The sequence below is a fragment of the Apteryx mantelli genome, chromosome 17 (assembly GCF_036417845.1).
Source record: "Apteryx mantelli isolate bAptMan1 chromosome 17, bAptMan1.hap1, whole genome shotgun sequence".
NCBI lineage: Eukaryota > Metazoa > Chordata > Aves > Apterygiformes > Apterygidae > Apteryx > Apteryx mantelli.
In genome coordinates, this window is record NC_089994.1 from 17991826 (window position 1) to 18004551 (window position 12726).

The window sequence follows — 12726 nt, forward strand, 5'->3', positions numbered from 1 at the left end:
AAAAAAAAAAAAAAAAAGCTAATAGCTAGAATCAGCGTTTTATTTATCATTCATTTTAGCGACAGTGACAGAGTTCTTGAAGAGAGCCTTCAGCGTTCGCTCTATTTACAAGATGGCTTTTGTCACATCTGGGTTGTATCACTGACGCATTACGCGAGGCGATGAGATAACAGCGTTTGCTCGGCGCTCTATCTCGCCCGAGCACATGCTCCGTATGCCGTCTGCAAAGCTGAAATACGAAACTTTCCTACCACCAGCAAAGCATACCTGAGAGCAACAACACAGCAAAAACAGGGGTGATACGGCAATTTGATTGAGCCTAGCTACTGTGTCACCGAAATCGGGGGCCTTTTGGTAACATCTGGACAAACCTCTTGTTAGAGGGCACAGAGGGGCCGCGGGTAACTGTCAGGGACATAACCGTCGATTGAGTATTTAGGATACACCTAAATCTACAGAACAGCCAGTGCCGCGGGTGCAGAAACGTCCGGGGAGTGCTAATAAACGAGGGTGGAGAGGCTCTCCCGGAGCCTCCAGGCACGGGCGGCCTGCGCCATTTCTGACAGGCGTCTGTCCGACCTGTTCGCACAGGCCCGTAACGAGAGCGGCTCCCCGCTACACAACCCCCCCCCCCGACGGCTCCTCACACACCCGACGGCCGCGCGCCCCCCACAGCGCGGTGCGTAACGGCCGCAACGGCCTTCGCGGCCCCGCCCCCGCGCAGGGGGCGGGGCGCCCGCCCGCGCGAGCCTATAAAAGGGCGGCGCCGCGAGACCCGCCCCCGCGCAGACCAAGATGGCGGCGCTGAGGGCGGCGGGGGCCGCGCTGCTGCGGCCCGGTCGCGGCGAGGCGGCGGCGAGGTTGGGCTACCACAAGAAGGTGAGGAGGGGGGCGGCGGCGGCGGGGGGCGCCGCGGTGGCGGCCGTTGGCGGCGGCCGTTGGTGACGCGGTGCCCGCGCGCAGGTGGTGGACCACTACGAGAACCCGCGCAACGTCGGCTCCCTCGACCGCAACGCCAAGAACGTGGGCACCGGCCTGGTGGGCGCCCCCGCCTGCGGTGACGTCATGAAGCTGCAGGTGAGGGGGAGGGGCGACCCCCGCCGCCCTGGTTGCGGGAGGGGGGGGAGGGGTCGCCCCGCGCCTGCGCGTGACCTTGAGGCTCCTCGGCCGCGGCGGGGCCTGCTGCGGCCTGGGCCCCCCCCGGGGCCGGGCCTGGTCCCTCTCCGCCCCCCCCCAGAGCCCGGGCCGGCCTTGTCCCCACTCCCCGGGGCGCGGGGACGAGGCAGGCGCTTCCCGATCCCCTCCCCGAGGGTGGTTCAGGGGCGCCTGGCGAGGCAGAGCCGGTCCCTGAGGCGCCGCCGCCGTTCCCGCAGGTGGAAGTGGATGAGAACGGGAAGATCGTCGATGCCCGTTTCAAGACGTTCGGCTGCGGATCGGCCATCGCTTCCAGTTCGCTGGCTACTGAGTGGGTTAAAGGGAAAACGGTAAGGGTCCCTGTCAAGGCGATACTGTGGAAAGCATTTAAAGTTTCAAGCCTGCTCTGTGTGGGGACCACGTAGGAAACAGAGGCCTGGAAAGCACCAGGTATAATTCGTGCCATGTGGTGCAGTAGCTTAGAAAGCAGCGACTGAGAACTTTGTCCCTGTCAGTGGCCTGGCTTCTGGGGCAATAGCTGTCTATTTCAAGAACCTGCACTAGTCTGCAGAGAAACACTTTGTGGGTTATACAGCAGAAAAAAACAGATACTGATCATGAGATCTGGGGAGGGGAAATCTGTAATGGTATTTTCAGATTACTTATCCCCTTTTTCTACAAGTTTAACAAGGATCGTGTTTCTGTATTGTGAGAAAACATAAAGAAACTTAGAACAGTTCCTTACAGTCATGCTCATGTATGGCTGCACTTTTTGGAAGATGTATAGTTTTGCCTAATGTTTTACAGAGTTTAATGGAAAATGTTGCCTTGGTCTTAATGTTTATGTGAGAACTGCAGGTCATTTTATGTATCAATAACACTAGTGTGTTTCGGTTAGTTAACACCACTGCTCAACTTGAGATGTTCCTTAAATTTGTTACTTGGCAGGCACAGAAGAAAATGGGGTAGATGTTGAGGGGCTTTCTCATGTTAGCATGTTATCCAGCATCCTTTGCTGCCAATGGCAGTTGAGATATTCTTCTGTGTGGATTCCGTTGGCCTCTGTAGCCTTAAAGCAATTTTCTGGCAAATACATTTGGAGCCTGTACTATACTGGTATATATTATAGTCTGTATTATACTGTATTAGACTAGTGACTTCATGCTAACTGTATGTTTCAGGTTGATGAAGCTTTGAAGATCAGGAACACAGATATTGCTAAAGAACTTTGCCTTCCTCCAGTCAAACTGCACTGCTCTAGTAAGTAAAGGATTAACTATTAAAGTCCAAACACAAGCTTGTGTGAATAAGACTTCTGGCAATAGCACAATGCTTCCCAATGTTATTATCCAAATAAAGTATTTGTACATGGAACAACTAAGGCTGGTCTGCAAGAGAAAGTAGCTTATATTCAGGCTTTGGGGTGACATTTAGAATTTTCAGGTCTCTCTCATCTTTTTGATTGTGTGTGGCTCAGAAGACAGGTGATAATAAAACATTTGACTTCTGACTTTCTACTTCTAAAATATTGACCCTGTTCTCAAACTCTTATGCTAACTTCTGCAGAGTTTACTGCTGCTGGTTTTACCACGTATTCTGTTCTAAATGATTTTTCAGCTTCTTTGAAACGTTCATAAAACCTTGTTTTGTTTTTTTTGTAGTGTTGGCTGAAGATGCAATCAAGGCAGCCTTGGCTGATTATAAGTTGAAGCAGGATCCAAAGAAGGAAGAGTCAGAGAAGAAAAACAATGCCTAAATGGACTGTAGAGCTTGTTCTCATTCCACTTAAATTTGCAGTGCAATTACTCTAGCTTATTAGTAGGATTCTGTGCACTACTAAATGAAGCTGTAAGATACGCACAACTTATGCACAATGTGTCGCTGTTCCATGTGTGTTAAGACACTCTTGTAGTGCTTAAGTGACTGGAATGTGGGTATTTCAGCAGCCTGTATCCTGTCATGACTGTTTTTTGAAATATTTGGGTGAAGGAGACTGCTTAACTGCAGAGAACTCTAGTGGCTTCTTTCAGAAGTGAAAATCCTGATGTTCCGGTGCTGGAATGGCTGCACTTTTTGGAAGATGTATAGTTTTGCCTAATGTTTTACAGAGTTTAATGGAAAATGTTGCCTTGGTCTTAATGTTTGTGAGAACTGCAGGTCATTTTATGTATCAATGCGGTATACAAATGCAGAGCAGTTCATCTGTCTGCAAACTACAGCTGTGTCAGAAGTTTCATTTCACAATGTGGGACCTGTTCCCTCTCATGCACTTTCCCCTGTGCTCAGTTCCTCCTCTCTGGGAGGTAGTGGGACCTTTCAACACTGAAGTGGGAGGGCAGGAACAGGCACTAGAGGGCAGTGGAAATACACTCATGGGAGCTGCAGCAACTACTGACTCCACTCAGGAGCCGTTGCTCCAAAAGTGCTTGTGTGCGCTGAAATGAGTGCCTTCATGGGGAATGAACGCCATGACTGCTGTTCCTGAAGACTCTTTCAATCCTGTTGTAACGACAGGCCGAGACTAAAAGCACCACTTTGTGGTGGTGAGAGCAGAGCTGTCTTTTTTTTCTTTTTCCTTTTCTACTTAACTTCTGAAGGCCTGTTCCCAATGTGTAATGGAAAAACAAGATTCCAGCAAAGCTGCGATGTTTTGGTGCTCATTTCCCTCAGCACTAAAGCGGCTTTGCCTGATGAGCGTGGCCAAGTGGGTGTGTGCCCTAGTGCCCCCAGAGGCAGGCAGTGAAGAAGAGGTCACTGAATTACGTGGGCACTGGGGGCCGCAGCGTGGCCGAGGTCAGAGGGTGTCTTGCTCTACCTTTCCCTGCACCCCGGAGTCAGGTTCTCCCCCCTTCAGCAGTGCTTGAAAAAGGGATGTGCGCAGGTATGGCTGTTGTTGAGAGCTGCTGGGTGCCCCTTGCTGTCCGTTCCCAGCACCGAGTGGGCGAGCTCCTGTATAGCCTTCAACATGGTCTGTTCTCAGCTTCGGTTTTTAACAGATGTTGCCTTTTGGGTGTTCTGGTGCCTGGCACAAAGGATCCCAATGACACTTCAGGGCACAGCACTTGAAGCCAGCTGTATCAGAAGCAGACCCAGGGTAATTTTGGAGCGTCTTTTAAGATGATTTAGCCCTTGCGTTTGCTATGTATGCTGTTGGAGAAGTACACCCTGAGCACACCCTGCTGCTTCCTGAGGAAGGTGACACTCTGAAAGGGCAGCGTTCAGCATGCGTGCTTTGCTTCCCTCAGATAGCAAGCAGCTGATCACTGAGGCTCACACAGGCTGTTTTGTGCCCTTTTAATTGTACTTAATTTGGTTTGATAACCATCAGTTTCTGAACTGAAAGTGTTTAGAAGATGAAACCTTTTATCTATGCTGCTGCGTGTACCCCTCTGCCCTTCCCTCACGAGCTAGTGGCCAATGCTCCGTTTACCCACGTCTCAAGAGAAAGTGGATCCTGCTTATCTCATCTCGTGTAAGAGATTTTGTTGTGGTATTTCTGACAGTCTGTGGCCTGCCGTAGTTTCAGGGTTGGCTCCTCTTTGTTTGTGGAAGGAAAGTCTTAAAAACGTGGTCTAGCAGACGTGTCTCCTGAGCACTCCTGCTGTGCACAGCTCAGCAGTTCGGGCGGAGGAGCAGGTCGTGGGGAGACCGAGGGGTCCGGCCCCTCGGGGTTTCCACAGCAAGGCGGAGGAGAGGCTGGCAATATCACACAGGCAAAGTGCCCGCACAGTCCTGATCGCATGAAGCTTCCTAAGGATCCCAGCTGCTCTGCCTCCTCTCCCTGGCCTCCTTTCCCTGCACCTCTGCTCCAGTGGGGTGCGATCCAGGTATCGGTGCTGCAGTCTGCCCTCGTGAGATCTGGCCACTTTAAAAATAAATGCATAAATAAATACCAATATTAAATATGGCTTGGCCCTGTCTGCCCACAGCTGTCCCCATCCCAGTCCCCGTCCCCAGGGGTGGCAGCACCTGGGTGGCTGGGAAAGCCGAGAGCAGCCCGAGAGCTGTGGGCATGCGGTGCCGGGGAGCGAACCCTCCCGCGTGCGGCTGTGGGGACCTGCTCCTGCGCCCCACTGGGAACGCGCTCGCTTTGCCCAGGCCTCCAGCTTCACCACTTGCACGTCCCAACAGCAGCACTCATTTCCTTTTTGCTCATTAAAAACCCCTGAGCTTTGATTTTCAGCTGTTAAAAACCATGTTGAGCAAGATGTTTGCTTACGATCCTGGCTACAGACAGATCTTAGCAAACAGGATATCGGTTTGGAAGTGTGAACACCCAGCACTCGAACGTTAAACACTCTGCAGTGATCTGGCACAGCTTTGCCCCCTGTTCTCCAGGCTGCCGCGCTCTCCTGGGCCTTGCGGTGATTGCTGTTTTCCAGGGAAATGTTTCTATAGCTTTCATAAACAAAATGAAAGTGCATTTGAAAACTTTGCCTGCTCTTGTAGATTTAAAATAGAACCAAATACCCCCCCAAAACCCTTGCTTTCCTTTTTTTGTATCATCCAGAGCGTTTCACAACTGCATTAAAACCAACAATGCACTTAAAAATGGAAGTGGCTCATTCTCATATCTCCAGCCGCAGCTCAATTTTCTTTTTCCTAATGCTCCAAAACGCAAAGCAGGACACGTGTTCTGGTTAGCAGGGTTCATCGCTGTCACGAGACCGCTTTTGTGGGCCCCCGGCTAGGTGCCGCTTTCCCATGCTGCCGCTGGGATGCGGCCGCCGCTGCAGCGAGGAATGCGCATGGCTCCCTGCGAGCGGCCCTGCGGTTTCCCAGTAAAGAAAACAGGGAAGTTTGAGACGCCCACGTCCGCTCTGGGGCAGAATGGGCTCATTGTGCTCCGAGAGCCCCTCGGACAAAATACAAGCTGGGAGATAAGAGCAGCGCGGCAGCCGGCCGGCGGGGCCATGGAGGCCCTGGAGCCGCCTGGCAGCGACCCTGCTGGGACAGCATGGGCAGAGCCGGGGGGGCAGGAGACCCACGAGCTGCCGCCACCCCTGGAGGAAGCGTCCTGGGGGTCCCTCCAAAGGCTGTGCCCCGGGCAGGGGCAGGGACATGGGGATGCAGGACGCAGGGATACGGGGATGAACAGGCACAGAGGGATATGGGCGTGCAGGGATACAGGAATAGAGGCGGGGGGATGCAAGGATATAGGGATGTGGGGTGCAGGGGTCTGGGGGGGCAGGGAGCTGGGAGTACATGGATCTGGGGATGTGGAGGTGCAGGGATAAGGGAATGCTGGGATGCAGGGATATAGGGATGTGGGGTGCAGGGATGTGGGGGTGCAGAGATAAAGGGATGAAGGGATGTTGGGGTGCGAGGATATGGGGATACAGGGATGTGGGGATGGGGGTACAGGGATATGGGGATAAATAGATGTGGGGGCACAGGAATGTAGGGTTGTGGGGATGCATGGATATAGGGATGTGGGGGTGCAGAGATAAGGGGATGAAGAGATGTGGGGGTGCGAGGATATGGGGATACAGGGATGTGGGGATGGGGGTACAGGGATATGGGGATAAATAGATGTGGGGGCACAGGAATGTGGAGTTGGGGGGGGTGCAGGGATGTGGGGTTGGAGGGTGCAGGGATGAGGGTTTGGGGGGGGTACAGGGCTGTGGCATTTGGGGGGGGGGTGCAGGGCTGTGGGGCACAGGGGTGTGTTTCCTTCCAGGTGAAAAAGCCTTGCGCCTTCCAGGTTTGCTCTGGACCGCCGCCGGGCGCAGCAGTGCACAGCGAGGGGGCAGCCGTGCCCCAAACCTGCTGCGGCATCGCCAGCGCACGGCCCAGCCTGCCGCTTCCCACGGCCCCGGCCCCGGGGGACAGAGGCGCTGCTTTCCACAGCCCCGCACGAGAAAGCCGTCGGGAAAGCCAGAACGGCACCTCGGCCACCGAGGAGCACAGCGGCAGCAGCGGCGCGGCCTTCCCACGCACACCGCCGAGCTGCTCGAGATAAAACTTTCTCAGAAAGTGCTTATCTGAGCGCAGATTTTGCAAGCGATAACCGTGCCCCCCCCCCCCCCCCGGGCTCCCAGGGTTTTGCTAACAGCGATAATCTTTGCAAAAGCAAGGCCAGGCCGATAAACACCCCAGCGTGCCGGGGCTGGGAATCCGCGCGGAGCCTCGCGGGGCTGGAGCCGGAGCCCAGCTGAGCCCAAACACCAGCGCGATAACGGGAGGCCCCGGAGGAGCAGCCGCCCCCAAGGAACAAACAGTCTCGTGGGTTACAGAAAGGGGAAGGATCCCTTAGCCGGTTTCTAAGCGAGACGTGCGGCTGTCCGCTTTGGACAGGACCGTGCCAAGGCCGCGACTCACCCTCCCGGCTTTCCGAAAAACCATGGCAGCACCAACGGGAGAGAATTTGCATAGGAATTGTCTTTATTAATAGCTGAAGGGGAGGGAGGGGGGTAGGAAAATCAGACAAAACTCCACCTCCAATCTGACGGCCACTCAGGTCACCGTGTCCTCCCGAAGGGATCTGAGTTTGGGGCGTAATAACGAAAGATCGGGTCCTTGCTGTTGGCTCCTCTTCCCTCCTCCCCTCCGTTAGCTGGGCAAGGGCTGGCTCAGGTTTTCCCTTCTTTCTTTTTTTTTGTTTTTTTTTTTTTGTTTTCCCTGACGGAGACCCTGAGTGAACGCAGCTCTGGGGCCGGGCTGCCATCACCGCGGGGCAGGCGGCGGCGGGGCGACGGCCCTTGCCAAGCTCTCGCCGCGCTCGCGGCAAAGCGCGGGGGGGGGGGGTGTCCTGAGCGGCCGGCAGCAGAGCGGGAGGTCCGCGGAAATGCCGCGGAGAGTCATAAATATCCACAAAGCTTTTGCTCTGGGTGGGGGGCACCGAGGCTGCGGGAGGTGCCGGCGCTGGGATGCAAACTGAACTCGGCTCCAGCTCCGGCTCCGTGGGGAGGGTGCTGTCCCAAGCACCCCCCGCTCCCCTCCCCGTGGGAGATGCAATTCCATAGAAAAGTCCTTCATTTGGCAGGATGCTGATAATTACTAAAAAAAAAATGGCATTTGCAAGGAAGCTCGTTGGGGGGGGGGGGGGGCAGCCTCACCTGGCGGCAAGCATGTGCTCCCCAGAGCACCGGCGTTGCATCCGCAGGGAAAAAAAAAAAAAAAAACGTCCATTGGGATCCCTCGGGTCGGCGGGGGATGCAATTCCTCGGCCAGAAGTCCTTCATTTGGCGGGATGCCGATAATTATTAAAAAAAAAAAAAAAAACAGCATTTGCAAGGAAGCTCGTTTTGGGGGGGGGGGGGGGGGGCCTTGCCTGGCGGCGAGCACGCGCTCCCCAGAGCACCAGCGTCATGTCCATCGGGATCCCTCGGGTCGGCGAGGAACGGCGAGGAACCAGGCGAGGGGGGTCTCCCTGCCCCGAATTGCCGAAACGTCCTGGCGAGACGGGGTTTCGCCGTGGGGGGCCTTGTTCGGGGGGGGGGGGAATGTGTGTGTGGGCCAGCGCGGCGGCGACAGGGAGGCCACAGGCGCCATGAGGCGGCGACAGGGAGGCCGCAGGCGCCATGAGGTGACGGCGGGCAAGGGGCACCGCTAGACGCCGGGGTGGCCCTTGCCGCCCTCCAGGGCCCCCTCGGCTGCCCCGTTTCCAGGCGGTGGCTCGTCGCCGCCATCGCCGTCGCCGTCGTCGTCCCCGGCCGCCGTCGCGGGGGGTTTGGCGTCAGGGCGGGCGGCGGGCGGGCGCAGGCTCTGCGCGGCGGCGAGGATGTCGTCGCGGAGCTGGCGGGCGCCGTCGGCGGGCTCCTGGGCGCCGGGGCCGGGCGCCTTGTCCGGCACCTCGCTGAAGGCGCGGGCGCCGCCGGCCTTGTCGCGCTGGTCCACGTACTTCTTCGCGGGGAAGGAGGAGGGGTAGTAGGCGGCCGCCTTGTGCCGGCGGCGGAGCAGGACGGCGGCGCAGACCACGAAGAGCAGCACCAGCGCCAGCGAGCCCGCCACCGCCGCCAGCAGCAGGTACTCGCGCAGGAAGGCGGCCAGGCCGCCGGGCGCCGCGCCGGGCGTCGCCTCGCTCACCGCCGCCACCGTCGGCGGCAGGGCCGTGGGGCCGGCGGCGGACGAGGCGGCCGCCTCCTCGCCGTCCCCGCTGCCCCCGGCGTCGCCCAGCGCCGCCCCCGGCCCTGCCGCCGCCGCCGCCACTGCCGCCACCGCCGCCAGCAGCAGGGCGCCCAGCGCCAGCCGCGGCGCCATCCTCCCGCGCCGCTCCGGCTCTCCCTGTGGGGAAGCAGAGGCGTTAGAGCCAGGCCCACCACGCTGCCTTCCTCTAAAATAACCCCCCCAAACCCCCCCAAAAATAGCAGCTTTGGTTTCCCCTTCCTCCCCGTCTGTCTCGCCCCCGCCGTGCTTTAAAAACAAATGGAAACCGGCTGCGTTTATGGAAGACTTTGGGAGCATGCCGAGGTGCCCGGGGCCAGCGCCGGGAGCCGGCCGCGAGCGCCGCAGGCCGGGCCGCTTACTAAATTCCTGAAAATTGAGGTTTCTCGATGGAAACTCTGACTCGGCGGCAGCAGGCCCGGCCCCCATGGCTTTTCCCAGCCGTTATTCCCTGCGTGGACGATTCCCAGCTCTGGCGCTGCTAAAAATAGCCCCCCGCTCACCAGGCACGCGCCGGGAGATTGGGGGGGGGGGGGGCCACCGGGCTGCAACGCGCCACGTAACAGCACCGCGCGGCCCCGCAGGAAGGTCTGGCACCGTGGCCGAAACGGCTTCCTGCCCGGCTCCGGGATCACCCGGCCCTGCTGGTCCCCTTCGCCGCACCCTCGGGTCCCCCCGAATCCCAGCCCACCTCCCGCTCCCAGCAGCCGAGCCGCGAGGGGTGCCGGCAGCGGCGCTTCGCTTCCCGGCTCTCTGCCCGCTGCAAAGTCTGGTTTGCATTAAAACCGAGCGCGTAAATCGCGGAGCGGAGGGAAGGGAAGGGAAGGCCGGGGTGGCTCCGGCCCCGCGGCTCCCGGGCACCCATCGCTGCTCCCTGCTGTCAGGGCAAGGACGTGGTGGCCTTGGGGAGGCTGTTTCGGCACGGGGGCAGGTGCCTTCGTCCTCCGCTGCCGGAGAGGGGCCCCTCGGCTGCACGCGGGGCCGGCACCATCGTGGCTGCGCCGTTTAATAACGCGAGCGGAGGGGATGAGCAAAGCGGCTCCCGGGGCAGGAGCGGGGCCACGTCCGCCCCGCCGGGCCGCGGTTGTGCCCCTCGCACGCCGCCTCCGCATCCCTCCTCTTCCTCCTCCTTGGCGCGGGGACCTTTGCGCTTGCCTGGCCCGGCCACGCTGCAACGGCTGCAGAAAACTCCGGGCACGTCGAGGTGGAGGGCTGGGATCCTTCCCAAAATGCCCCCTCCGCCACCCCCCTGGTGGCGCCCCGCTCCCAACTCCGCCGCCCCACGGGGACCCGCGATCTCGACGTGGCCCCGGCGCAGCATCCTCGAGGCGCCCGCGCTCGCTGCCGGGCTGCTCGCGGGGCGCCGAGAGCGGCGGCCTCACCTCACCGGCAGCGGGGACCTCCGCGGCGGGACGACGGGGGCCGGTCCCGCGCGCCTCGCCTCTCGCCCCCTTTCTGCCGCCTCCCCGGAGACCAGCCCGAAGCCCTCCTCCTCCTCCTCCTCCTCCTCCTTCTCCTCCTCCTCCTCCGCCCCAAGCTCACTGGCTGCGAGCGCCGCTGGCCAGCTTGTTCTCATTAGGGCCGGTTTGGGGAGGGAGCGGGGGGAGGCCGGTGAGGGCAGGCGGCCCCCCGCTCCCTCCCGCCACCGCTCCACGCGGCGGCCGGGGCAGCCGGGGGCGTTTCTCGGCCTTTCACCCCCTTCCAGCGAACGCAGAGCTCCTGCGTCGCCCTCGGCAAGCCCCGCACCGCAGCATGGTGCAAGCGCCCTGGCTGCTGGGGCCGCGCCGGCTGCCAGGGGGGAAGGGGGTTTTGGGGGGGGGGAATTTATTGCAAAAGGGCCTTTTACCCCCAAGGACGGAGCTAAGACCCCGGCTCCTGCGCGGCCCTCGCGGCGGCTGTGCCACCGGCCACATGGCTGAGCCAGTCGTGGCCACGCCGGGAGCGTTGGCAGCACCGAAATGCCTCCTGCTTCCCCGGTGAGGAAGAGCCCTGGCACGAGTCCGGCTGCCCCGCTCCCGGCGCTCCCAGCCCGGGGCCAACCCCTGTCCTCGGGTCCTGGTGCAATCCCAAATCCTGGACCTGCTGGGGTCCGGCCTGTTGCGGCTCAGACGGCCGCCAGCGCCGGGGGACAAGCCGAGGTGCAGCACCCGCCGAGGAGACCTGAGGAGCATCCATCCTCCGGAGCATCCATCGGCGCTGGAAATGTCAGCAAGATGCCTGGGGTGGGGAGAGCCCAGAGCCGGGGACGGTGTCACCCGCAGAGCCCGGAGCACCAGCCAGGAATGGCTTCGGGCTCAGTGCGCCCGGGGGCAGGCGGCATGGGATGGGGGGACCAGGCCTGGCTCCTTCATTTCAGCCACCCACCACCGTGAAGGGAGCCCTTTTTTTGCAGGAAATGGGGATTTCCTTGCTTTGGATTTGGGCTTAGAGGAGTCATTTGCCCTGAGGCTTTCCCACGCCAGCGCCCGGCCGTGCACGGGGCTGCGCAGGGCCATGTGGCACTCGGGGCACGGCAAGCGATGCCGGGGCCACGGGTCCCGCGCGGGCATCGCCTCGGCCCCACGCGGCCCCCAGCGCGACGGCGCCCCGGCCACCAGCCAGCTATTCCCCCTCCGTCTCCCGTGGCGGCTGACATTGCTCAAGACGCGCTTGCAACTGTCTGCGGGTGACCTCATCCACTTGCTATTTTCTTCTGTGCGCGCCTTCCCCCAGGACCGTCAAAAATTCCCCCGAAAAAGCTGTCGGCGAAACACGGAGCCATCGGCCGGCGCGGTGCCGCATCCCCGGCCTTGCTGGCGTCCCCGGCACGGCGGCAGGAGAGGGGAGCGGGGCCCCGCGCCGCCCCATGCCGGCATTGCTGCAGCGCCGCGCTTGGTCCCACGGGGAAGCTGGGGGGAAACCGGCCGGTTTCGGATTTCGCCTGTGTCGCCAAATGCAATCAGAGCCGCTGCTTCCAGAAACGATCAGTCTGTCTTTGGCGTCGCCCCGCGACTCCTTGCAGCGGGCCGGCTCCCCGCAGCTGCTGCGACGGCTTCGCCGTGCCCTAAATCGGCAGCACCACCCTGCCCTGATGCGCGCAGAGCCGCGACGTCTGGGGAGGGTTTAAAGGATTTGCTCCCGTTAACCCGGCAGCGAGGGGGGGCCCGTTCAGGCTCGCGGTGGTTTTGCAATGCGCGTTAGCACGCCGTTCACGTCCTGGGCACGGATACGGGAAGCAGGAGGGGGGAAGCAGCTCAGCGCAGCGCCCAGGGAGTTAATGTCACCTTTCTGCTCCCAGCCCGCTTCACGCGGCAGCTTTGGGGGGGGGGGGGGGGGCGGGAGGCAGCGCCGAGCGGGGCCTCGAACTGCGGCAAAACCTCCTCGAAGCGCCCCGCGCCCGGCTGCGCCTGCGGGAGGTCGGGCTGTAAATTCCCTATGAAGTCTGGGAGCAGCTGGCTGCAGCTGGCCGTGCAGCGCGTGCCTCCGGAGCAGGGAAATGTGTCCCCC

At 60.3% G+C, this 12726-nt stretch overlaps 2 protein-coding genes across 2 annotated transcripts; one reads left to right on the forward strand and one right to left on the reverse strand.

Annotated features, from left to right (window-relative positions):
- The first annotated feature begins 790 nt into the window (after nt 1-790).
- On the forward strand, nt 791-3352 carry ISCU (iron-sulfur cluster assembly enzyme). Its single transcript, XM_067307151.1, has 5 exons — nt 791-879; nt 964-1077; nt 1374-1484; nt 2316-2394; nt 2796-3352. The coding sequence occupies exons 1-5, from the start codon at nt 796-798 to the stop codon at nt 2888-2890; spliced, it is 483 nt and encodes a 160-aa protein (XP_067163252.1). The 5' UTR covers nt 791-795; the 3' UTR covers nt 2891-3352.
- A 5275-nt stretch (nt 3353-8627) lies between these two features.
- TMEM119 (transmembrane protein 119) lies at nt 8628-10695 on the reverse strand. The gene is made up of 2 exons (XM_067307051.1): nt 10623-10695; nt 8628-9360 (listed from the first exon to the last, which is right to left on the reverse strand). The coding sequence occupies exon 2, from the start codon at nt 9334-9336 to the stop codon at nt 8686-8688; it is 651 nt and encodes a 216-aa protein (XP_067163152.1). The 5' UTR covers nt 9337-9360; nt 10623-10695; the 3' UTR covers nt 8628-8685.
- Between the last annotated feature and the right edge of the window lie 2031 nt (nt 10696-12726).